This window comes from Brassica napus, chromosome A7 (genome assembly GCF_020379485.1).
Source record: "Brassica napus cultivar Da-Ae chromosome A7, Da-Ae, whole genome shotgun sequence".
Lineage (NCBI taxonomy): Eukaryota > Viridiplantae > Streptophyta > Magnoliopsida > Brassicales > Brassicaceae > Brassica > Brassica napus.
Window position 1 is genome coordinate 24,836,482 of NC_063440.1, and position 24,925 is coordinate 24,861,406.

The 24,925-nt window shown below is 38.0% G+C and overlaps 5 protein-coding genes across 10 annotated transcripts; 1 reads left to right on the forward strand and 4 right to left on the reverse strand.

The window, feature by feature from the left end:
* Positions 1-669: 669 nt before the first annotated feature.
* On the reverse strand, positions 670-8,021 carry LOC106354139 (glycerophosphodiester phosphodiesterase GDPD4). Its single transcript, XM_013794008.3, has 8 exons — positions 7,685-8,021; positions 7,514-7,611; positions 7,385-7,445; positions 7,238-7,318; positions 7,043-7,135; positions 6,675-6,764; positions 1,032-1,159; positions 670-945 (listed from the first exon to the last, which is right to left on the reverse strand). The coding sequence occupies exons 1-8, from the start codon at positions 7,955-7,957 to the stop codon at positions 777-779; spliced, it is 993 nt and encodes a 330-aa protein (XP_013649462.1). The 5' UTR covers positions 7,958-8,021; the 3' UTR covers positions 670-776.
* Positions 8,022-8,597: 576 nt separating this feature from the next.
* LOC106354140 (serine hydroxymethyltransferase 2, mitochondrial-like) lies at positions 8,598-12,268 on the reverse strand. Its single transcript, XM_013794009.3, has 15 exons — positions 12,080-12,268; positions 11,950-12,000; positions 11,792-11,878; positions 11,582-11,703; positions 11,358-11,434; positions 11,091-11,215; positions 10,894-10,986; positions 10,717-10,809; positions 10,421-10,618; positions 10,218-10,322; positions 10,060-10,125; positions 9,849-9,926; positions 9,356-9,467; positions 9,050-9,160; positions 8,598-8,945 (listed from the first exon to the last, which is right to left on the reverse strand). Exons 1-15 carry the CDS (start codon positions 12,158-12,160, stop codon positions 8,797-8,799), a joined length of 1,548 nt encoding a protein of 515 aa, XP_013649463.1. The 5' UTR covers positions 12,161-12,268; the 3' UTR covers positions 8,598-8,796.
* Positions 12,269-12,649: 381 nt separating this feature from the next.
* LOC106354141 (eukaryotic translation initiation factor 2D) lies at positions 12,650-15,690 on the reverse strand. Its single transcript, XM_013794010.3, has 8 exons — positions 15,430-15,690; positions 15,214-15,325; positions 14,933-15,123; positions 14,758-14,852; positions 14,270-14,665; positions 13,927-14,035; positions 13,018-13,666; positions 12,650-12,946 (listed from the first exon to the last, which is right to left on the reverse strand). The coding sequence occupies exons 1-8, from the start codon at positions 15,562-15,564 to the stop codon at positions 12,825-12,827; spliced, it is 1,809 nt and encodes a 602-aa protein (XP_013649464.1). The 5' UTR covers positions 15,565-15,690; the 3' UTR covers positions 12,650-12,824.
* Positions 15,691-19,610: 3,920 nt separating this feature from the next.
* LOC106357456 (putative F-box protein At3g17500) lies at positions 19,611-21,144 on the forward strand. The gene has a single exon (XM_013797123.3). It carries the CDS (start codon positions 19,788-19,790, stop codon positions 20,970-20,972), a length of 1,185 nt encoding a protein of 394 aa, XP_013652577.1. The 5' UTR covers positions 19,611-19,787; the 3' UTR covers positions 20,973-21,144.
* A 194-nt stretch (positions 21,145-21,338) lies between these two features.
* BNAA07G29290D (SUN domain-containing protein 4) lies at positions 21,339-23,801 on the reverse strand. 6 transcript variants are annotated; one of them, XM_048736163.1, is made up of 3 exons: positions 23,546-23,801; positions 23,104-23,318; positions 21,339-22,998 (listed from the first exon to the last, which is right to left on the reverse strand). In XM_048736163.1, the coding sequence occupies exons 2-3, from the start codon at positions 23,258-23,260 to the stop codon at positions 21,476-21,478; spliced, it is 1,680 nt and encodes a 559-aa protein (XP_048592120.1). In that variant the 5' UTR covers positions 23,261-23,318; positions 23,546-23,801; the 3' UTR covers positions 21,339-21,475. The 6 variants fall into 6 exon arrangements, with proteins under 6 accessions (XP_048592120.1, XP_013649467.1, XP_048592121.1 ...); XM_013794013.3 differs by having other exon boundaries at positions 23,095-23,318; XM_048736164.1 differs by having other exon boundaries at positions 23,504-23,776.
* Between the last annotated feature and the right edge of the window lie 1,124 nt (positions 23,802-24,925).

Below are 24,925 nucleotides of genomic sequence, written 5' to 3' on the forward strand. Positions count from 1 at the left end.
TGTATAATGAAAAATATTCTTGGTACCGAAATTATAGATTTGTAAATACATACCAACTTTTTTCACAACAATACAATTATATTATTTACACTTCAAATCTAGTAGTACAAAATATAAAAACAAATCACATATAGGAGAAAAAATGTTGTTGGAACACTTCCATAATGGAAATAATGGGGTCAAATTCTAACGATAAATATTTTATAGGGATCAATATGCAAATTTACATGAAACAATTGTCACGTGTTACCTAGCTACTGACACCGCACGCTTCAACAATAACTTTATGACCAGAGTTACCTTCTTCTTCTTCTGTATTTTTTACTGATTTTATTTTGACTGAATCTTGTTCTTATGTTAAACACACATACCGAATCACGTGCAAAGAAAAAAAGCTTTTGTTTCAGGCCAGTCCTCTCACCAAAAATTGCTTTGTCAGGGTCCGTTAACTATCACTGCGGATGAAACGAAGATTCACTGTGGAATAACCGATTTCTAACCAAGCGATTTTGTCCATTACACGGCCGAATTTTATAAATCTACACAGTCCACGCTCGTTACTCGGCTCACCGCGTAATGCAACCGAAGTGGCCTATTTCGCCACGGTGGCTAACCGAATCACGTATAATCGGCCGATTAAACGTCTCCGCGGCCGATATTTAGAACAAGGAGTTTAACGAATCGTATTAAAAATGCTATAAGTAGATGTCAAACTGAGACATGGAACTTGTAGCCATTCTAATATCAGTCCTCTGTTACTCGAACCAGAAATTTCATCATGTCCGAATTGGAAAGCCTTCTTCAATACACTCAGTTCTAAGATCTTCCATGAGACCCTGAAACATAGCTGGATTGCTCGTAACAACTGCATCCACACCTAAGTGAAGCATCCTTTTCATTGGATCAGTCTCATCCACAGTCCATGCGTAAACCTCTTTCTTTCTCCTGTTCATCGGATCAAGCAAGGTTTGTAAACACATGGAAAGCGAACGGTAGCGTGTTGGTTGAAAACATTGGATTTTACTGCTTACCGGTGCACAACTGTCAACAAGTTTTCATCGATCAAGGGATGATAGACTCCCACAACACTAGCTCCCTTCATTCTCAGTAGTTTACTTCTCACTCCAGTCAGAGGATCCACCATCACAATGTATCCCACCTGCCAAGAGAAAAACAAAAGCCCAATCACAAGGAAAACTGGACCCAACATCTCTATCCAATCCTCACATTCTGATACGATGCAGCAAGTCTACTTCCGCAAACGTACGAAGAAGACTGGAGAAGGTACTGAGCCGCGCGCGGAAGAGATGGCGCAAGTTAGCTCAGACCCATGAGCAAATGGAGTGGAGAGGAAACGAGCAAAGCCTTGGAGTCAGAGAGAGGCTTTGCGAGTCTGATAATTTACCTTATAAATATTAGGAATAAAGCTCACACCTTCCTCATGTTGAGTATTGAGAGAAGTGACGTATGTGTCCTTCAGGTTGATCATATGTGATCATTGTTTTCCTTTTGTGTAATCGATACTGAGTACTTGGGATCTGGGATTCTTAATCGGAGAGTATTATTCAGTATCTTGTGTGCGAGAGTTATTATACACGAGAGAGTGAGATCATCGAGAGTTCCTACATACAAACTTAACAAATTGGTGCGTTTGTGACTAGATCGAAACCGTGCAGTGTCATCTATGGCGGAATCAAGTCCTGCGTCAGTGGATTACGACGGTCCCCCCGGCGATCATGAGATGGCGTTCATTCGCACGGAGTGGGAACGTTTGGCACATCACGCGGAGATTACAGCAGCTCGCTTTACGGATATGGATAAGCGCCTTGCGACGTACGACACGCGCTTCGACGCGGTTGATCGTCGTTTTGATCAGCTTACCACGATCCTGATTTGCATGGAGAATAACCAGCTACCTGAAAAGGCTCAAGGAAAGGCGATCGCTTCCGCAAGCGATTCTCCGAGTCCGGCGCCGTTTTCGTCGTCTCGATCGCCTCTTGACCATCATCCTCCTGGGTTTAGTGTTCCACCGTCCGTTTTCGAGAACCGTGAGGGGTTACTGAAGAAGCTTGAGATGCCGGTTTTCTCTGGATCTAACCCATTTGGATGGATCGCTCAGGTTGAACGCTACTTTCGTTTCGGGCAGTTTCAAGGGATTGCGAGGTTGCAGATGGTCTCGATGAGTCTGGAGGGACCGGTCCTGAATTGGTTTAACGCAGAGATGGAGCATGACCCTTTCACGGACTGGCACCAGTTCAAGCGTCGTTTGGTCGCACGTTTTCGTAAAGGAATGGAAGAGGACCCAGGCAAAAGGTTGTTTTCTCTTCGTCAGACGGGGTCTATAGCTGATTATGTCAACGAGTTTGAAGAGCTGCGTTCAATTGTTACAGGAGTTGATGAGAGGAATCTGGTTCATGTGTTCTTTAATGGGTTGAAACCAGAATTTCAAGAGGTTATCAAGATGAAGGAACCGCAGGGTCTTACTCAACATATTACAGCGGTGATTGGTATGGAGGGTAGCGCTTTCTGCAAGTCTGTTAGTCTGGATGTTCAGACCGAGGGTGGAAGTTCAAAGGGATCTTACTATCACGGTGCTAAAGCTACGAGCTTTGGTTCTCAGTCAGGTTATAAAGGTGTTCAAAGTGGGGATACCAAACAAGCTGCGGGTGGTTCTTTTCGGCCACGAATGAAGTATACCCCAGCAGAGTTGGATGCTATGCGAAGAGATAACATTTGTTTCAAGTGTAAGGGCCCGTACTCAAAAACTCACATTTGCCCAAAGAAGGAACTTCACATTCTCACGGTGATTAATGGGTACGAAGTGGAGATTTTGGATGTGGGTGAAGCAGAGTGTGCAGTTACTAATGAGACTGATCAGGCAGAGCTTTCACTTAATGCATTTTTGGGTGTGGACACTCCGACTACTACGAAGCTCATGGGGGTCTTTGGCAACGTCGGAGCTGTGGTGATGATCGATAGTGGGGCTACTCACAATTTTGTGTCTCCTCGAGTAGTGGAGGCAGCAAAGTTACAGGTAGCCACCGACAAACGTTTCCAAGTGTTATTGGGCACGGGGGTTACGGTTGACGCATTAGGAGTCTGTCGGGGAGTTACGTTCTCTTTGCAAGATGCTTTCTTTGAGAGTGATTTTGTCTCCCTCGAGCTGGGTAATGTGGATGTTATACTGGGGGTACTGTGGCTACGTTGTTTGGGAAAATGTTTGGTGGATTGGGAACATCATGAGTGGTCTTTTAAACACGATGGGAAGACAGTAACACTGCGAGGCGACCCGGCGCTAACACAGCCAGCTGCGTCATTAAAAGCTTTGTATGTTTCGGAGTTTGCTGAGGTTTTGGGGTTGGGAACAACATCAGTACCTGATTCTATTCTGCTGCCTTCTATTGGCTCAGTGTTAGATAACTTTCAGGATGTTTTCGCAGTACCAACGGGGTTACCTCCACTTCGTGGTCGAGAGCATGCACTTCACTTGCAGCCAGGGGTGACGGCGATCTCCGTACGTCCGTACCGTTACCCTCACGCTAGCAAAGAAGCCATGGAAGCTATGGTTACTGAGATGCTGCAGAATGGTATTATCCGACCCAGTAGGAGCCCCTTCTCGAGTCCGGTGTTATTGGTCCGGAAGAAGGACAAGACTTGGCGTTTTTGTGTGGATTATAGGGCGGTGAATCGCGTGACGATACCAGACAAGTATCCTATTCCAATGATTGATCAATTGTTGGATGAGCTTCACGGCGCTCGTGTCTTCTCAAAGATTGATCTACGGTCTGGTTATCATCAGATTCGGATGCGAGAGGAGGATATTCATAAGACGGCTTTCCGAACTCATGAGGGCCATTACGAATTTCTTGTTATGCCCTTTGGCCTCACCAACGCTCCAGCAACGTTTCAGGCTCTGATGAATGAGATTTTTCGGCCTTATCTTCGTCGGTTTGTGTTGGTCTTTTTTGACGATATCTTAATCTACAGCTCGTCTGTTGCAGAACACGAAGAGCACTTGACGGTGGTGTTACAGGTTTTACGGGAACACTCTTTGTACGCAAACCGTAAGAAATGTACGTTTGGCCAGGCTCAAGTTGATTATCTCGGCCATATCATCTCTGCTGAAGGCGTGTCTACGGACCCTGCTAAGACTGAAGCCATGCGTTTATGGCCTACTCCACGTTCGGTCAAGAACTTGCGTGGGTTTCTGGGCCTTACTGGCTATTATCGTCACTACGTGAAGGACTATGGGCTACTGGCACGTCCTCTCACTACCTTGTTACGCAAAGATCAGTTCGCTTGGTCAGCAGAGGCTCAGGATGCCTTTGACGTCCTCAAGAAAGCTATGATGTCAACGCCGGTGCTGACATTACCTGACTTCACTCAGTTGTTCGTTGTGGAGACAGATGCTTCGGGTTTTGGTCTGGGCGCGGTGCTGATGCAAAACAAACGACCTGTCGCATATTTCAGCCACAGCCTCACGCCACGCGAACAGCTCAAGCCCATCTATGAGAGAGAGTTGATGGCTATTGTGCTCGCCGTCAACAAATGGAAACATTACCTAACAGGCCGCCGCTTCGTGGTTCATACGGATCAGCGTAGCCTTAAGTTCTTACTCGAGCAGCGTGAAGTCTCAATGGAATACCAGCGCTGGCTCACTCGTTTGATGGGATTTCAGTTTGATATCATTTACAAACCGGGAATCGAAAACAAAGCAGCCGACGGCCTTTCGCGACAGATGCAGGATTCTGTTCCGGAGGCCTGCTCAACCTTGTTCGCGTTATTGGTTCCGTCTGTTGTTCAGCTGCAAGATATTTATGCAGAAATTGCGCTAGATGAACACATTCAGACCATAAAGCGACAAGTGCGAGCCGGAGATCAGTTGAGGAAAGGGTTCTCCGTGGCTGATGATAAGTTGTGGTACAAAGGGGGATTGGTTATTCCGTCTTCCTCTCACTTCATTCCTTTGATACTCAAAGAGAACCACGACAGTCTCATAGGGGGTCATTCTGGCGTCTTCAAAACATTGAAACGTATTCAACGAACTTTCTATTGGACAGGCATGCGGCATCAGGTCCAAGACTATGTGACTCAGTGCGGTATCTGCCAAACTCACAAGTCTTCTACCCTGTCACCTGCAGGCTTACTCCAACCGCTTCCGATACCATCTCAAGTGTGGCAGGACATCAGTATGGACTTCATCGATGGTCTTCCTGCTTCACGAGGGGTTAGTGTCATCTTTGTGGTTGTGGACCGCCTTAGCAAATATGCTCATTTCTATGGGTTGAAGCACCCTTACTCTGCGGTGGATGTTGCGGGTAAGTTTACGTCGGAGGTTGTTAAACTACATGGTTTCCCTGACTCTATTGTCTCGGACCGAGACAAGATCTTCTTGAGCTCGTTTTGGAAAGAATGTTTTCGGATTGCAGGCACCACACTGAAGTACAGTACAGCGTTTCACCCACAGACGGATGGTCAAACCGAGGTCTTAAACCGCTGTTTGGAGACTTATCTACGTTGTTTCGCGTCCACTCACCCCAAGACATGGCTCCAGTATTTGAGTTGGGCTGAGTACTGGTACAATACCTGTTTCCACACTGCGATCAAGACCACTCCTTTCAAGGTTGTCTACGGTCGCGACCCGCCTGCTCTGGTTCGTTTTGAATCTGGTTCGACCACAAATTTTGAATTAGAGAAGAACTTACGCGAGCGTGACCTCATGTTGGATCAGCTTAAGTCATTTTTGGTTAAGGCTCAGGCGGCAATGAAGAAATCTGCTGATCAGCACCGCCGGGACTTGACCTTTGAAGTGGGAGATTACGTGTTCCTGAAGCTACGTCCGTACAGACAAGTCTTCTGTTGCCAAGCGCCTTTGTCAGAAGTTAGCAGCCAAGTTTTATGGGCCGTTTGAAGTCATGGAACGAATTGGGAAGGTTGCCTATCGGCTCCGCCTACCTGAGAGCTCGCGTATCCACCCGGTCTTCCACGTCTCTCAGCTTAAACCGGTGGTGGGAACGGTGCCTCAGGTTACACCTTTGCCGCAATCCTTCTCTGCGACGGGAGAGCTTATCGTGGCGCCAGAGAAGATATTGGAAACTCGTTACTCCCCATCTGGGTGTTTGGAAGTGTTGGTTCAGTGGCTGGGTTTGCCTTCGCATGAGTCATCATGGTGTCTGGGGTGGAACATAGCTCAACAGTACCCGGAGTTTCAGCTTGAGGACAAGTTGCGTTTCGTTGGGCGGGGTATTGATACGATGCAGCAAGTCTACTTCCGCAAACGTACGAAGAAGACTGGAGAAGGTACTGAGCCGCGCGCGGAAGAGATGGCGCAAGTTAGCTCAGACCCATGAGCAAATGGAGTGGAGAGGAAACGAGCAAAGCCTTGGAGTCAGAGAGAGGCTTTGCGAGTCTGATAATTTACCTTATAAATATTAGGAATAAAGCTCACACCTTCCTCATGTTGAGTATTGAGAGAAGTGACGTATGTGTCCTTCAGGTTGATCATATGTGATCATTGTTTTCCTTTTGTGTAATCGATACTGAGTACTTGGGATCTGGGATTCTTAATCGGAGAGTATTATTCAGTATCTTGTGTGCGAGAGTTATTATACACGAGAGAGTGAGATCATCGAGAGTTCCTACATACAAACTTAACACATTCATAATCTACTTACTGTAAGATCTGGTGCTTGTCTGATAAGGTCTCTAGCCAAACTGTCACTTTTGGCCCATACGATGCAATTCTTGCACTGCGCTCTCTCAATCTAATAACAACAAAAGAGGACTGATGATTCAGGTAGACAAAGAGAGATATATGACCATTAAAGTAGAGGCAAAGCATCAATACTCTGTTTTTCAAATATTTATAACGGCAGTTCTAGTTGTATGAACAAAACTTAAAGGAGAGAGCTGGTTAAGAAAGCTCATAAGTAATCAAAAACAATATTTTTATATTGCAGACATTTGGTAAGGAGCAAACAAAGATCTCGTGCCATTTGGTACTACAAGGAGAGAGCTGATAAGTAAATTGCTTAGTGCTTACAACAGAGAGAATGTCTAGTGCGAGTCCCTTTTCATACATTGGGGGTCCGACTTTAGCATCAAGAATCACTTGCCGTACTGAAGTTGATATCGCCTAAAAGATGATTGAAAGAGTAAGGTTACACTTGTTAATAATCAGCAATTACAAAGCAAACCACGAGAAGATAATAATAACAAAGCAAAAGTGTAACTTTACAGCTAAAGCATCTTCAAGTGTAGGAATCCTACGATTATCCAAGGTCCCTTTAACAATCTGTGAGACATCAAGCTCCTTGATCTGCCAAAAAGATCACAACTTTAAATCGAGATCCCATAAGATGATGGGGAATGGACATGATTAGACCTGTTTCATGCTCAGATCTCCGACTTGTACAGAAGAGTTACGAGCTATACGCTGCAGATCCCTGACTGTGATCATACGATGAAGAACATCTCCAATAATGAGAATCCAAACATAGAAGAGTTCTGTAACCTGTTGTGGAGAGCGAATAGAACACCATCGGAGGAACGAGAAACATCGACTTCAATGCAATCAACGCGAGAACCAATCGCGTAGCTGTAAGCATCCATCTGCAACAGAGAGAGAGTAAGATTTACAATAAGGGAGCAATGATCGAGATTCGAGAGTGTTGTATATACATACAGTGTTGGGGAAAGCTAAGGTGGAATCTCCGCCGTGAGCACAGACACGTGGAGGATGCTGAAGCCAATCGCACTTCTTCGCGACGTTCTGGCGGATTCGTCGGAGCTTGAAGTGGAAGAAGAGAGGAGGGACGATTGCTAAGAATACCACTGCGAATAGAATCATTCTCTTGAGTTTTCTCGAGTATAGTGGTCTGAAGGGGAGACGGCGGCGAGTTCCTCCGCCACCGTCGAGTGGTCGTCTTCTTTGTCGCCGCCACTCGAAGATCGCCATTTGGTGTAAGGTCAGAGAGGTTGGGAGATGATAGTGAAAGTGAAAGTAAGTTTATTTATCAAGTTGACTAATCACCATAAGACATGTGACTTTTGTTAACTAATAATATTTGGAAATAATTTAATCAGGAATATTTAACATTTCGATAGATTTAATAGCTCAAATACTCCCTCCATTCTAAATCTATTCATATTTTAAGAAAAAAAACTGTTTCAATTCTTTAACATTCTGATGCATTTTTATAAAAAAACAATAATAAACTGTAAACTAAAACAAAATGTGTTTATTAAATTTTGATTGGATAAATTTTTTTGGAAATAGTTAATAAAAAAATAATGTATTTATAATCAAAATTTTGGATAAAACATACAATTATTTTGGAACGAATGGAGTATTAGCTACTCATAAATCTAATCTTCACATCTTACTTTCACAAATGTACAGACATTTAATTTAGCCATTTTGCTGAAGATCAAAAAAGTTATGAGTTAAAAACAATTTATTATTTGGAAATAGTTTAATGAACATAAAACATTCAATAGGTTTCTATGTTCTCAAGTATTGTTACTCGTAAATGTAATTTTCACTTGATAATCTCTTCCACTTTCACAAATAATGGTATAATTTTGCATTAACAATACATAAAAAAAAACCTTTTATTCTCATTTGCTCAATATCTGAAGAGTGAAAGTAAGTAAAGAGTAAATGTAAAAAAAAAAAAAAAAAGCAAAAGAGGTAGCAAATGAAATCATTACAATCAAGAACTTCATAGTCTCTCTTTGGAACCATTGTGAATGCTTTGTGGAAACGTGTCGAATTTCACTTTTGATGAATGAAAACTACTCTTTGTATCTCATCGTCTCTTTCTCGAACCCAATCGTTGGGAACTGTTTAGCATATTCTTCAACCATCTCACGCAGCTTTGTCATCTCTGACTGTAATTTCTCATTTGATTGCATTGTTGCTACAAAGTCCTTCAGCTTTGTTCCTGCAAATACACATTACATTATACATCCACCCCTCGATATAGTCTCCCTTAATTTTCTGAGAGCATGCATCACACAAAATCAACATAGGAACTTATTTATATACCTTGAGACTCTGCCTTGATCTTCAAGGCTATCTTGACGGCAAAATCAAAGTATTCCGCCACTTTTGCAAAATCTTCCTCAATGAATCCTCTTGATGTGAGAGCTGGCGTTCCTGTAAGAAGAAACATATACGATTCTTTCAGTCATCACCAGGTCTCTATGATCACAGACTAAAGTAGAGTTTCAAAGATAGTTAAGTGCCAAGAAGCATATGACCATTTACTACTTTTACCACATATACTAAGTTACTAACACATTACTTCTTTCAGTGTTCATTTTCTTTCAGTGTTCATTTTAAGAGCCTTACCCATACGGATGCCGCCTGGAACCATGGCGGAAACATCACCCGGAACAGTGTTCTTGTTTGCTGCAATATGTACTGATTCTAATACTTTTTCCACTCTTGATCCATCTATTCCCTGCAATCACACAGTTTCCAATATCATCATCCATTAGCAGAGAAATTTAGCGACACTATGCACTGCTTAATGAAGTTCACAGTACAAAAACAAAACATTTAAACTTGATTTGCTACATGAGGTCAGCAAATCGCCAGTAAGAGAAATGAGATCACACAATATATATGAGAAGCAAGAAATCATAATTGATTTAGTTCACCAAGATGTCATAATCTTTAACATTGATTTCGTACTAAAACTAAATTTTGTGAGTTTAAGTTATGATCTCTAAAACCAATGAGTTTCACCACCTTTTTATGCAAACATATAAGTCGAAAGCAATGCATCTCCATCTAGACACTAAAGGGTACATAAACTAAAAAAAAATAGAATGAGAAGTACCTTATTTTTCAAGTTCACCAAGACTAAATGATTGTCAGTGCCTCCAGATACTAAGTCATATCCTTTTGATAGCAAAGTCTGCAATTACAAGCCATTTTACAAGCAAAAAGTGAGATGATTAAGTAGGCCTTATACTCGGGTATTCCACAAACATGGCAGGATACTTGAGGCATATCAACTAAGAAGATGACAATCGGCAAACACATCTCACCTCAGCAAACTTTGAGCAATTGCGGAGAACTTGATCCTGATAAGCCTTATACTCTGGTGTTTTCACCTGTAATAGAGTATATCTAGGTTATGAAAGAGAACAAGTATAGACCTTAACCAGAAAGTTGAATTCATTAAAAAGGAGTTTGATGACCGAACCTGCTTCAGAGCAACTGCTAGACCTGTTATAGTGTGATTATGTGGACCACCTTGTAGTCCAGGAAACACAGCTGCGTTAATTCTATCTTCATAGTCATACATGACCTGCCATGTACAGATTAAAACGACATGTGATCAAATTCAAATTCAGCGCCTTCAAGTAATTTATTAATTCATTTACACAAATATGACTTGAAACTCACCTCTTTCCCTTGTTTGTTAACCTCTTTCAACCCCTTCCTAAAGAATATCATAGCCCCTCTAGGACCGCGAAGAGATTTGTGAGTTGTAGTCGTAACAACATCTGCATACTCAAAAGGAGAAGGGATAACCCCAGCAGCAACCAACCCACTGATGTGAGCCATATCAGCCAGCATGACCGCCTTTTGCTTGTCACATACCTACATATTTGTCATTGCATAGTCTTGAAAAGTGCAATCCACATTTATTTTACCATACAGTTTTCGAAAATATACTTTTTCACTCGACAGCATTTTACCTTACGGATACGTGCATAGTCGTATAAACGAGCATAAGCACTTGCACCCGCAACAATAAGCTTGGGTCTGAAAAGCACCGCACTTTTCTCTAGCTGCGAATAAGTATAACAACATGTTTCTCAGAGAGTTATTTGGTAAAGATATAAACTGTGTAAGCTTAAGCTCAACTACGAAACCTGATCATAGTCAATGTAACCAGTGCTCTCATCCAATCTGTATGGCATTGTCTCAAAGAAGATGGACACAGCAGATATTTTCTTTGTGTCAGTCTGCACAGAAGCAATTAAAGAAAGATAAATTATCAATTTCACATGGAGATGAGAAAAGAAAGCTGAAAACGGACTTATACTACAGAGATTATATCCAAGGTTACCTGATAACCATGAGAAAGATGGCCACCATGAGGTAAGTCAAGTGCCATGATTCTTTCATGAGGTTTAAGTAGCGCGGTGTAAACTTGGAAGTTAGCTGGTGATCCTGATAAAGACTGCACATTGACTACAAAAAAAAAGAGAGAGAGTAGAGCTCATGTCGTAAGTGTTCTCATCCTACTAAAAACTGGTTTCTAGTAGATAATGTGTGTTAACCACCAAAACTAAGTAAAAATGTCAAATAATCAAGTAGTAAAACTCGTAGGTACCTCCCCATGTGGAAGGATCTAAGTGAAAAGCTTCGAGGGCACGTTTTTGACATAATGACTCAGCCATGTCAATGTACCTATATTATATAGACAAGAAGAGCAAATAATATTTGAGTATCGGATACTAACAAGAAAGTGTTGTAAGCATAAAAACAAATATATCTCAGAAAGTAGCACCAAAGTGAACAACACTATAGTAAAGTGGAAAAGGAAATGTTACATACTCATTGCCTCCATAGTATCTAGCACCAGGGTAGCCTTCACTATACTTGTTAGTCATAACAGAGCCAACAGCTTCCATCACCGAGGCAGATGTGAAATTCTCCGACGGTATAAGTTCAAATCCCTGAAACAGACACACACACAACATCCAGAATCTCCAAATCAAATATAAAGATTCCAGCTTTCAATAAAATGATGAATCAAGAAGATACCTTCCATTGCCTAGCCTTCTCGAGTTCGATGATATCTGCTATTTCTGGATCGATTTCTTCCAGAGGTGCATTCAGTTGCTTTATCCACTGATCAAATTCAAAAAAAAATGTTCAAAAGACAGCCTTAAAGGAATAATAAGGTGATAATTATTTATTACACTGGAACGAGATCTCTCCGAGTCCGCCATAGCCGAGGTTGGCAAAGACGACTGAACATCAAAGACATTAAAAAAAAAACGGATCAGAATCAAAACAAATACAAAGAGGGGATTGAGAATCAGATTTAACCATGGAACGGAGGGAAACGCCATTTGAGAAGATGGGCTTCTTAAGGGAAGTTGATAGTCTTCGAAGAGCCAACGCCATCATGTTTCTCTATCTGTTTCTGTGTTTGAACGTGTGCAGCAGTTCAAAGCGGCACTGACTCTGTTAAAAATGTGTTGTGGTTGGTGAGAGCAAAAGGTGGTCTGTCACTTTATTTTATTCGGTGCAATGCAACGTCACCACTTGAGAGCGACTGTGATTAAAATTAGAAGTGACATCTGTTTTTTTTCTCTTCAGATCCACCTTGACTGATCCGTGACCTTAGTCTGGGTTCAGAAAAAAATATCTCGTTGGGCGTAGAATCAAGCCCATATCCCTTATGATTAAGAGCTAAATACAAAGAGTTTAGAAGCTTATGATATAAGATCACCAATTAAAACTCATCAACTTATTATTTGGAACCATACAAACTAGTAATGATGACTTGTTATTTTCTCAACTTTAACTCATGAAATGTATTTTCATGCATCTCGGTATTAGCTTCTTTAGCAAAAATGTCATCTATTAAGTTCAGCTCATTCATGCTTCCAAGCGGACTTTTAACTGCTTGCTATTTATTCACTTCCCATTTCTCTTTTATTTTCACAAAGCGAAAAATAAAAGATTTGTTCCATAACTGAGTAAAGTAACCTCAGGGAAACTAAATAAAATTAAAAGTTTAGAACACGAAACGAAAAGTAAAACAGAAGAGAGGTAGCAGCAAATGAAATCATTTCCTAGTCTTATCCAGAACTTCAATGTATCTCTTTGGAACTCCATAGTGTTCCACCATATACCTCGCCACATCTTCAATCACTCCTCCCTGTATCAGAACCTCGTACCCTTTCTTACCTGTAAGACAAACACAATCTCTCACTAGTTTTATTCCCTTTCACACAAACAAACAGACAAAACCAACATACCTGGAAGTTCGTTAACTGAAGTACTACAAGCAAACTTCTTCTGCAGTTCTGATCCAAACGAGTCAGGATCCATCAAGAACGTCTCTATCCCTGACACCTTGGTCACTTTCTTGTTACCTTGTCTTCGCTCCGTCATTATCTGAACCGGCTTTATACCTCCTTTGCGAACCACCGGTTCGCATCCGCCTCTCATCACTACCTGATGAGGCTGCATCCTCCCTATGAACGTCGACCCAACATCCTTTTTGTGAATCTCTGACGGATACGCTGATCCCTTTTTGATAGCTCCTTTGAACAATGCGTCGCACAGGATCGGATCCAGCACCACCATTGACTTGTTTGTTGGCTTCACCAGATTCTCCTTCTCGATGTATTTGAAGACGACGTCAGAGGCTTCTGAAGCTGTGTATAGCTTTCCCTTGTCTTCCCCGACTGATGCAAATATTGCGCTGTTGTGTATGCTTGGTTTATAAACCTCTATGATTTCAAGCATTTTCTCTGACTGGGGTTTTGCTGTGGAGCTGGCGACAGAAGACTCGGAGACTTCTGCCTTCTTTTTCTCCGGCTTGAAGGATGAGTAATCAGGGTGCCTGCGGTTCACCGAGATCAGTACAATCTCCTTCTTGTGCTTGTCTTCTTTCACAGTTATCTGTGCATATGGTTAAAACAATCAGAGTGCCAATCAATACATGAGACTAAATATAATTGCAGTTATCAGTATATGAGGGTTAAATGGTAAACTACCAATGACGCAATGAGTGTTGAGATACATAAGCACTTTATGACTATAGTTGCCAAATTGATAAACCAGTCGGTGTTGGAAGGGAAAGTATACGTACACTCATATTCTATAACATAGAGCAACAAAATACAATCAAAAAAGGAGAAGTGGCAAAAAAAAAAACTAACCATTCCTGCAGAAGCTTTAGATTGCAGCCACTTTGACAGTTTTTTATGCGAAGACTTCTTAATGTCTAGTGTGATCCCAGGAGGCCTACAAGGTAATACATGATTTGCCCTGCACCACCCAAAGAAAAACCAATGTAAGCTAAACTTGGAGAGGAGAAGGAAAAAGGGTAAAGTTGTCTTGCTTGTCATTGGGAGAGTCAAGAGCTTTAGAGTGTTATAAAACAGTCCAATCCCAACAAGGTAAAGCGGGAAAAGCATACATCAGGATGTAATACTCTTAAGCAATTACTAGAAAAAAAGTTTGCTTTCAAAGTAACTCAAAGTATCTGAATGGCGTTCTTACCATAAAGTGCTTCCTGGTAAGGGAAGGTCCTTCTCTTTCAGTGTTGTATGCAATGCTTGCAAAAGGCATTGGTCAAGAAGGGCATCTACCTCCTCTGTGGAGAGAGGGTTCTGCTTCTCGGTATTCGCTTCATTAGCAGAAATGTCATCTCCTAAGTTCATCTCATTCATGCTTCCAACCATTTGTTCTTCTTCAGTACCATTCTTAGCATCAGTAGCTGAGGTCGACGCTGTTTCAAGAGCAGATTCATCTTCTTCATTTCCTGTGCTTGTCTGCTGCCCAGCTGAAGCGTCTGAAATTTCCTCACCTGAACCAGAAGCAAGGAACACTGGATCCTCCATGACAACATCCTCCCAAAACCCAGAATTTGGAACATAATGCCCCTCCGCTGATTCCCTGTGAAACACACACATTTACCACGTAAAAAGCTGAGTTCCTCCAGAGAACAACAAACAGAAAAGTAAAAAAGCATCATCTCAAGTACGTACCAGAGGAAGTCACGGTAATAATGAGCTATCCGCAAAGCCTTCCCACGCAAACCTGCTTTAAGCCCTTCTGCACTACTCATTGTGGTAAACCCAACCTTCAAAAACACGCATAACCATCATGTAACTACCCAAACTTGAAACTTGATGTTGTCAACAAAAGTATAAAGAGACTTACAGCTATAGGTGCCGCATTTCCAGGAACTTTGACAGACCATATCTCTCCAGCTGAGAAAGAAGGAAAGCCTTCGGGAGGTATCAAAATACCTGGAAACATCAAATCAGCACCGCCAAGTACATACCGTGAAACCTCACCTCCTTTCAACATAAAGGAAGGTAACATCTCAGGAGCCTCCCACAGAGCAAAAACTACAACAAAACAAATAAGAAAAAAAAACAAGAGAAACGAATCATTAAGTGTCCTTGAAGCATTTGAATCATACAAAATTATCTACAAACCTGTGGGTAGAATCTCATTCCCTCTTCCATCAATATCGAAAAACATAGGACATCCACCTTCAATACTATAGACAAGAACACGGTTCTGGAACTTTGAAACAGTTATCTCCACCTAGTAAAAGACAAGAGAGTACCGAATCAATCCATTACAAAACTCGATGCAATCTAATCAGATGTAAGAAGAAGTAATCTATCCACTTTAATCTCCAATCAAACCTTGGGAGGAAGGATGGCGTCGAGGAGCTCATCGGTGAGGAGAGAAAACCTATTTTGAACGGTTCGCCGGAGTTTTTTTCGATCGGCGCCGGAGAGACGCTGGTGAGACTTAGCCTCCACCGCCTTCTTGAACATTCTGCTGTGTCGCTTTAGCACCCGCGAGAGAGCCGAAACCACAAACCAGACCAGTACCTGTCTCTCTCTCTGACCTAAACTAAACCCTTTTTCTTCTCTCTCTCGGTTTCCTTTCCTGGCTTCGCGTCTCTACGCCTGCCACGTCACGTAAGGGTGGCAAAAAAACACAAACCCAACCGAATTAACCCAATCGAAATTAAACCGAACGCGTTTTCTACATGATCCAGTTGGTTTAAACCGATAATCCAATATGTTTTTTTCTGTTAATAAATAATAGATATATGTATAATGTATATTAATATATTGTGAAGATTTTTTAGATAAACTTGTGTTCTCCTTTTTCCTTAACTTTCTATATTTGTTTTACGTTCCAAAATATGATGCAAACAATACCATTATATATATTCTCTAACTAGGGATTAACCCGGGCTACGCCCGGGATTTTTATGTTTTTTTCAATTTAAGTTGTTAAATTATTTATATTTAGGTTATGATATATATTTATATAAATGTTAAGATGCATGTCATAATTAAAATTTATTTTTAAATTTTAACACATTAAATTAACATATTTTTTACTATTTAAATATTTTTTTGGAATTTTGTTGGCTATCTAGTTATCATATTTAGCAAAATTATCTGTTGAGTGTTGGAATAAATGTTTTAGATATTTAATCAAACTGCAGAGTATTTTCGGATCGACCATATGCTAAACAATCGATCGATCCGTAAAAAAATGGTCGATCTCCTTAGCCAGGTAAGTACAATTTTAGCAAAAATATCTTTGATTTTTAAATATTAAGTATATAACTATTCTTTTGAATATTGTTTTTTTGAATTGTATTTTCTGATTAAGTCATTGTATTATAATGTTTATGTAAATATTTTTTTGTGATGTTTGAATTTGTGTTGTTCGTATACTTAACCTAGATGATATTGATGTTTAACAATTTATTGTTTTCTGGAAATAGAAAATAATGATATATCAAAACATATCTAATACTTATTAAATGATAGTATAATGTAAATTACATCCATTATTTGAAAATACCATTTGTTGTTTTTATTTTATTTTTAAATCAGAAATTCTTTTTATTTAAAAACATTATTCATATATAGTATAATAGTTTAAGTTTGGAAGATTAATATATATATATATATATATATATATATAAATTGTATATTTAAAAAAAAAAATTAAGAAATTATATATTGAGTAACTGAATAAAAGCTGAATTTCTTATCTTGAAAATCAAATAATTATATTTTTTTCTTTATGTTATACTCACCAATCCATCATTGATATTTATAACTCAGTATGTTTTTAAAAAATTTAGTTTTAAGGAATAAACAAATTTAATAAATTAAATTCATCACCTATAATGTTCTGTAAACTATATTTGAAAACTCTCTAAAATTGTATTTTAAGCATAATATTACTATTATATAATTTAAGTTATTTTAAGCATAATATATGCTAAACCAACTTAAATTATATTTACAATAGGACCATCCTAAACCGGTTAATAAACCAAAAACAATACTAAACCAACATGAATCAATACCTGATTCGGCGAGAAAGGAAGTGTTTCGGGATAAACGCTTGAATGGTTATTAACTGTAATGGTTTGATCATGAAAGAGTTACTATGAATATTAACAATAAAATTATGGATTAGATTAATTTAAAATTGTAAGAATACCTTTGAGTCTATGAAAAGCAATTCAATTCCCATGAATAGTTTGGCTTTTGGAAGTTGCGGGTTTTCCAACAATGAATCCACCTAACAAAAAGTTCGTTGTTATAAAAAATCTCTTTCAAGGTCATTAAAGGTTTTTGGGACGGCAAGAGTTGATGGTGGAACCATTTTTTTTGCTCGAGTGCTTTGAAGTTTTCCTTGATAGTGTGAGGTTGATGTTGATGGAATAATGAGTTTTATAGAGACTTTCTTGATGTAAAACTACACATTTTTATTTTTTTTGTTTAATGTGGTATTTCTATTTTAATATAGTTTACTACCATTTTAAGATAGATGTACATTTTAAGATAGATGTTTAAATCTTAATGTACTTTTTCCATTTCTTATATTTTTTATTTACATAATATCTATATTTTATATTTTAAAATAGATATTTAAATCTTAATGTACATTTTCCATTTTTTTCAATTGTGTATTTACTTATATTATATATTTTCCATTTTAAGATAGATGTTTAATGCTTCATGAACTTTTTCCATTTTTTTTTAAAATTGTGTATTTACTTATTATTATATATATAATTCATATATTATATATTTACATTATTCACTTATTATTTATTTTCATGTTTATGTATTTCCATTTCTTGTATTTTTTATTTACTTAATGTCTCTATTTTACATTTTAAGATAGATGTTTAAATCTTAATGTATGTTTTCCATTTTTTTAAATTGTATATTTCCATTTGTTATACTTTCTATTTACGTAATATCTGTATTTTAAATTTTAAGATATATTTTTAAATCTTAATGTAATGTTCCATTTTTTAAATTGGGGATTTACTTATATTATATATTTACTTAATATTTTTTTATTGTGTATTTATATTTCTTATATTTTCTATTTACTAATAATTTTATAATTTAAGATAGATTTACATTTTAAGATAGATGTTTAAATACTAATGTAATTTTTCCATTTTTTTTCAAATTGTGTATTTCCTTTTTTTGAACTTTCTATTTGCGTAATATCTATATTTTATATTTTAAGATAGATGTTTAAATCTTAATATACTTTTTCCATTGTTTTTAAGTTGTGTATTTATTTTTCTTATACTTTCTATTTTCTTAATATCTATATTTTACATTTTAAGATAGATGTTTAATATTTAATGTACTCTTTCCATTTTTTTTAAATTGTGCATTTACTTATTATTGTATATATAATTCGTATATTAATATATTTATAATATTTAATTATTATTTATTTTTCTATATATTTATTATTTCTCTTTCTTATACTTTATATTTATTTAATATCTATATTTTATATTTTATATTTTAAGTCTCAATGTATTTTTTCATTTTAATGTAAAACGGTAATATTTAATAGAAGAACTTGGACAAATAGTCAAATAGTTATATTTATGTTTTTTTATTTTTTTATAAAATGATAATGTTACATTATGGAGATAAGCCGTTTTTTCTAGTGTAAAATGGTAATCTTACATATGTTTAATATAGTATTTTCATATTTTATGTTGTATGTTTACATATTATTTATTATTTTCAAAATTATATATAATGTTTTTTTTACAAAATAGTAATGTTACATTATGGAGATAAGACGTCTTTTTTTTAGTGAAAAATAGTAATCTTACATATGTTTGATGTAGTTTTTCCATTTTTTATGTTGTATGTTTACATATTATTTTTAAAAAAATAAAAATGTAAAATGGTAATCGTACATATGTTTAATGTAGTATTTCTATTTTTTATGTTGTATGTTTACATATATTTATTATTTTCCAAATTATATATAATGTTTTTTGTTTTTTTATAAGACGGTAATGTTACATTATGGAGATAAGCCGTCTTTTTTCAAGTGAAAAATGATAATCTTACATATGTTTAATGTAGTTTTTCCATTTTTTATGCTGTATGTTTACATATTATTTATAATTTTCGAAAATTAGTAATATTAAAATGTAAAACTATATTTTATATCACGTGTCATCTTTCGGAAGAAGTTTTTTTTGCTGATGTGGACCCTCTATGGAGCCTCAAAAGGTCACTTTTATTAGTAAGGATTTCGAAAGTAAGTAATATTAAAATGTAAAACTATATTTTATGCCACGTGTCATCTTTCGGGAGAAATTTTTTCCACTGATGTGGACGCTCTATGGAGCCTCAAAAGCTCCCTTTTATTAGTAGAGATATGTTTAATGTAGTTTTTCCATTTTTTTATGTTGTATGTTTACATATTTTTTACAATTTTCGAAAATTAGTAATATTAAAATGTAAAACTATATTTTATGCCACGTGTCATCTTTCGGGAGAAATTTTTTCCGCTGATGTGGACGCCCTATGGAGCCTCAAAAGCTCCCTTTTATTAGTAGAGATTCTAATTCTAATACATAATTACATAATACCTAAAGATTGTAAAAGGTAAAAAAACCTATAAGCATCTAAAGTTTCGTAACCGTCTCGTAGCCACCTCGCGCCTTCTTCTAATTCACTGGGTGATGATGACAAGAGAGGCATTGAGATTGCTCGATCTTCCATGGGATTTGGTACTTGAGATACTCTCTAGAGTTCCCGCTACATCTCTGGGACGATTAAGTTTTACTTGCAAGCGATGGAACGCTCTATTCAAAGATCACGAGTTCATCAAGAAGCACTTGGATAAAGCAGCAAAACAGTGTATGGTTCTCATGTCGGGTAATTCACGGAAGGTTTATTCAATGAATGTAAATCTCGATGGGATTCACGACAACTTTGTTGATCCACAAACGTTGCTTAACCTCAAAAAGTTCCACAGTCCGAAACAGTTCAACATATATAATATCTTTCACTGCGACGGGTTATTGTTATGCATAACATGGGGCGTAAGACTCGTGGTTTGGAACCCTTGTACTGGCCAAATCAGGTGGATCCCATTCTGTGGTCGTTACAAGGATCACACGGAGTTTGCTCTTGGATACGAAAATAACAAGTCTTGCCAAACCTATAAAATCTTGAGAAGCAGCTGGGATTTTTATGCCGCACAACCTCAAGATGTTGACTGTGGAATCTATGATTTTGAGTCTCATTCTTGGAAGGATCTTAATGACGTGTTTCCCAATAGCTGCAGAAAATTACTATCAAAGGCAGTGTCTTTGAAGGGGAATATTTATTGGGTTGCCAATAAAAATGATGAAGAAGATTTCTTACTTAGTTTCGATTTTTCAACAGAGAAGTATACGTGTTTATCTATTAGTTTTTCGAGTGACGACGGTGATTTTGTTCCTACAACTCTCTCAGTTGTTAGAGAAGAACGACTGGCGGTATTGTATAGCAGCTATTCTCATCCAACAAAGATTGAGATATGGATGACGACACATGATAAGATTGATCAGGCCAGACTTGTGTCGTGGAGCAAATTTTTATCACTGGAACTAGATGAGAATAATCCTCAAATAGATCTTTCAACTGACATAACTTTCTTTATCGACGAGGAGAAGAAAGCGGCCGTGTTATGCGATGTGGAATATTTTAATAAGAGGGATATGGGTATGGTATACATTGTTGGAGAGGACAATCGGTTCATGAAAATACCCGTAGGAACAAATAGTTCGGGTCCAGTTATTTACAATTATGTTCCAAGCTTGGTTCAAATCCAACAGGGTGGAGTAATGACACGAGAACGAAAAAGGAAAAACAGACATTAGTAGGTATAAACCACCGAAAAGGATTTTTCACTGTTGAATGTTTTGGGTTGATCTTTACATTATATACATCTTCGGATATTTAATCTTTTTAAAGTTTTTAATTCTGTGGACTTTGTCTTAAACTAGTGTTTTGGTTTTGACTGTTTACAGTTTTGAATGTTTTATATTGTCTGCCAAAAAAAAAAATTCTTCTAGGATCAATAAACACCAAAGATAGATGCAAATAGTCAAACCTCCAAAATTTGTTTAACAACTTGATTGTCTAAAAATTGTTTTTTTCAGAAACAAAATCCAAAAACTATTTCAAAATCTATAAACAATCAACCTCCAAAATTTATCATACGAATTGGCATAAGAGAACCATAGTAACTAGCAAAAACCAATTGAACTGGAAATTTGAGCACAACAAAACTAATCATCATCTGAAGATGAATATTTTATTCGGTATAAGAAAAGACGCAACTACCTCCTCTACAATAAAAACTAGAACAAAACTGAAAAGCTCAAAGAGACAAGACAAACATAAGGAATGTAGAGCTTATCAACAACATCAGCCAAGCCAAGCTACCAGTCATCTCTGCTCGACCGATACCCTTACCAAGAAGCACAGCTACAACCGCGATAGCCCCAAACCCAACACAGATGGTGAACACAGCCACGCCTTTCTTCTCCATCCACTCCATTCTTTCCAACACTAGCTCCAACCTCTCCTTCACTTTCTCCTTCTCCTTCTCACTGTTCTCAATCTCTATCTCTACTCTACTTCGCCACTCTCTCATCTCCATTGCTTCCTCCTTAATCTTCTCTTCACCCTCCTTCATTCTATCTACCTCTAGCCACATCTTCGCCACCTCCTCCTCTCTCTTGCTCGCCTCCTGATCCATCTCCTTGAATATCTTCCCGTATCTAGAACTCATTTCCTCCAAGTAACTCTCCAGCACTGACAAGCTCAAGTCCAGCGACCTTATCTTCTGCATCAGTATCTTCAACACCGTGTCCCCTGGCATCCTGCTCCCTGGTTGATGATGTTTTATCTCTTCCACCAGATCTGGCAGCTTTTTTTTCTCATTCGATACTTCAACCGCACTCTCTGGTGAGGTTTCTTCTTCCTTCTCCTTTTGTTTACTCATGTCGTCATCGCTCTCCTTCTTCTCTTTTTGTTCTTCTTGAGGTCTCGCTATGTTTTTGTCTTGGATAGATATCAAATCCTCTAGCATTCGTTCCACAGCGTCCACTCCATAAACTTCTAGTAAACTCAAGGTGCAATAAAACTCTGAACCGTAATGGCTTAGGAAACTTAGCTTTAGATATCTCACCCACTGTGGATCACCGAGTGTAAAGTTCTGCTCGTTCTTCATGTTTAAAGCTGTGAAGTTCCCCAGATGAACCCATGCATCAGTAGGATAAACCAAGGTTCCAAGAATCTCAAAGTCCTTGAGATTAGAAGAGTAATGCTCGAAATTTGCAATCTTGATTGTGTTCACCAACGTTTCTTCTGAAAGTTCTAAGACAACGAACTTCTCTTCAGTTGAACACGGGTTCCGTAGGTACTTGTCTTTGTCCCGGCTTATGATGCTTGTAGCTCCTTTTGCTTCCTTGTTACAAGACAATACCTTAGCTCCTTTTGAAGCTGCTGCGTAGTTGTACTCTTTCCCACCAGGCTCCATCCTGTGAGTCACGCCGCTGACTTGGCTAGACAAAGATTTGTCTGTGGAGTTGGACGGTCTGCTCTTGAACTCATCAAGGCCAAAGGGAACAGCACGAGAGAGATGATCAAGCTTTGAAGCATTCACTAGACCTGAATCATTATTAGTCATCTCACTTTGCTTCACAAAGTCACTGTCTTTGCCTTCTGTAACATTTGCTGCAACTGTGTTATTGACGTCTACTTGCTTTGATATAATGTGTACGTCTTCGATTCTTTCGGCTGAAGCTAAATCAAGAGTAGAATGAACTAAAGTAGAGTCTAGTGATGGTGCATCAACATGTCCAGCTGTCTCATTTGCACTAGCATCCTGTGGATCACCTGCAAATACCCACGAGTAAGATTTTAATACACATATTCATGATTGTACGTTCTCTGAAAAGCAGATGTTAGCCAAATTAGGAGCTTAAAGGTTACCTTTCTCACCATTTCCATGGCTGATCCACAACGTGGAGAGCAAGAGAAGCCCCCAAATGAGGAAAACGAGAGACAAAGAAACTTTGTAGAGGCGGTTCCTTCCATTAGAAGCACTCTCAGAAGCTCTTCTTCTTCTAATCAGAAGAGCTTTCCGTGATCTTTGCATTTCACATCCAGTCAAGAATCAGATCACCAAACAAACACTAGATGGCCAGTGCAGACACCTGTCATCAAAGATACGTATCAGACACACAAAGGAATACAGAGCCTTATGGTTTCAAGAAGCTAAATCGAACAGAGAAGAATGAAGAGAACGACCCATAACAAGAGAAAAGGCAATTTCAAGATCCAATTGAGCGGAAAATAGTTGTGGAGTAAATAAAATAGAGAGAATCGTAGAAAAAAAAGCCTTTTCAACGCGGCCGTCTCCGATGAGAATCCGGCGATCTACCTCGTCTCTGCAAAGCACCTCAGTCTCTGCCACTATGTTTTAAAAGCCGTTGTGGTGTAAAAAGGAAAGGAGAAGAGTCAAACAAAAGATTTTGAAACTGTAGAGTCGACAAGCACTCTGATCCGCGAAGACAATGGACAGAACAGAAGAGAGATTTAGAGATAGGTTTTATATATAGAAAAGAATTTAGGAACAATGTATATAAGATGATTGTTAGCGGTCCACAGTTTTTTTTTTTTTGAATCTTGATTTATTTCTTTACTTTAAGGTTTTCCTTAATATAGTTGCCTTCTAATCAAAATGATGTGCTTAGCTGTATACAGTTTTTTTTTTTAAATATCATTTAAAAAACGTCTTTATCTGTACGCTTTCTCCGCTGGATATTTTTCAAAATTTTTTTGTATAGATCCCCATGCATGAATGTTTGAATATTTGATTTTCATTGCTTGAAATGACTGTTCTTGGATCTAACCTAGCTTCGAATTAAACGTATACTATTGGCCTTGATTTTCATTACTATCGAACTATACACCCCGATAAACCAAGTTACTATATCCAATATTCCGGTTCACTTCACTTTCTTCCTTACCAAGAAAAGCAATCATGTGCTTTGCAAAAACTCTATTAAGCTAGACCATTTTACTCAAATTACTATTATCATAGGGAATTAAGAATGTAGGTTAAAGTTTTAAACCGTGTCTAAGTCTTCTTTTTTTTTTTGAAAAAGGGCTTACTATGTCTAAGTCATTTTTTGTTGTTGTCTATATATGTAGTTTGAATATGGTTTAGGTTATTCACTATTTTTTGCTTTCTTTTCTGGTCGCAAAAAAGAAATCTTTATGAATATGGCATCTCAACGTGTGGTTCAAATGCAACGATGTCGGTGTTGAAATGTCATTTCGTTTGTGTGTTAAGTATTACATACAAATTTTCAATAATTCTTTTTAATCGATCTTATGCAAATTTGTGTGTGTTGGTTTACATAAAAGAAATTGTTCTTTAAAAAAAATCGTGTGTCTTCCAGATTCAAATCAGCAAGAAAGGATTTACGATTTACTTTCAAAAACACTGTTATTGCTACACTGTACATAACCAATAAAAATAGTATAAAATGCTTGGTCCACTAAATTTTGAAATGAATAGAAAACTATTGAAAACGGTAGAGAAGGAGAATGACGGTCGGAATCACGGAGATGGGCCCCATGAGGCTGACTAATGATTGAGTAACTACGTGGCATTAACAGAGCCAGCTTGGATTGTTCCCTTCTTTTACGACACCTGGCGGGTTACTCTGCGTCGACCTCGCCTTGGCCGACCTCACACAGTCACACTAGTATTTCTATAAATTTTATCTTTTCGGGTTCTAATATTACATAGATA

Coding starts and splice junctions, on each gene's coding strand:
- LOC106354139 (XM_013794008.3), bottom strand. CDS start 7,957: ATGGCGATCTTCGAGTGGCGGCGACAAAGAAGACGACCACTCGACGGT. Junction 7,136..7,237: donor CACTTGAAGATGCTTTAGCT/GTAAAGTTACAC, acceptor ATCATCTTTTAG/GCGATATCAACTTCAGTACG. Junction 946..1,031: donor TTGTTGACAGTTGTGCACCG/GTAAGCAGTAAA, acceptor TCCGATGAACAG/GAGAAAGAAAGAGGTTTACG.
- LOC106354140 (XM_013794009.3), bottom strand. CDS start 12,160: ATGATGGCGTTGGCTCTTCGAAGACTATCAACTTCCCTTAAGAAGCCC. Junction 10,619..10,716: donor ACTATGCACGTATCCGTAAG/GTAAAATGCTGT, acceptor ACAAATATGTAG/GTATGTGACAAGCAAAAGGC. Junction 9,468..9,848: donor TGGTGAACTTGAAAAATAAG/GTACTTCTCATT, acceptor GTGTGATTGCAG/GGAATAGATGGATCAAGAGT.
- LOC106354141 (XM_013794010.3), bottom strand. CDS start 15,564: ATGTTCAAGAAGGCGGTGGAGGCTAAGTCTCACCAGCGTCTCTCCGGC. Junction 14,853..14,932: donor GAAATGCGGCACCTATAGCT/GTAAGTCTCTTT, acceptor GTGTTTTTGAAG/GTTGGGTTTACCACAATGAG. Junction 12,947..13,017: donor TTCAGTTAACGAACTTCCAG/GTATGTTGGTTT, acceptor TTTGTCTTACAG/GTAAGAAAGGGTACGAGGTT.
- LOC106357456 (XM_013797123.3), top strand. CDS start 19,788: ATGATGACAAGAGAGGCATTGAGATTGCTCGATCTTCCATGGGATTTG.
- BNAA07G29290D (XM_013794013.3), bottom strand. CDS start 23,260: ATGCAAAGATCACGGAAAGCTCTTCTGATTAGAAGAAGAAGAGCTTCT. Junction 22,999..23,094: donor CCATGGAAATGGTGAGAAAG/GTAACCTTTAAG, acceptor GGGTATTTGCAG/GTGATCCACAGGATGCTAGT.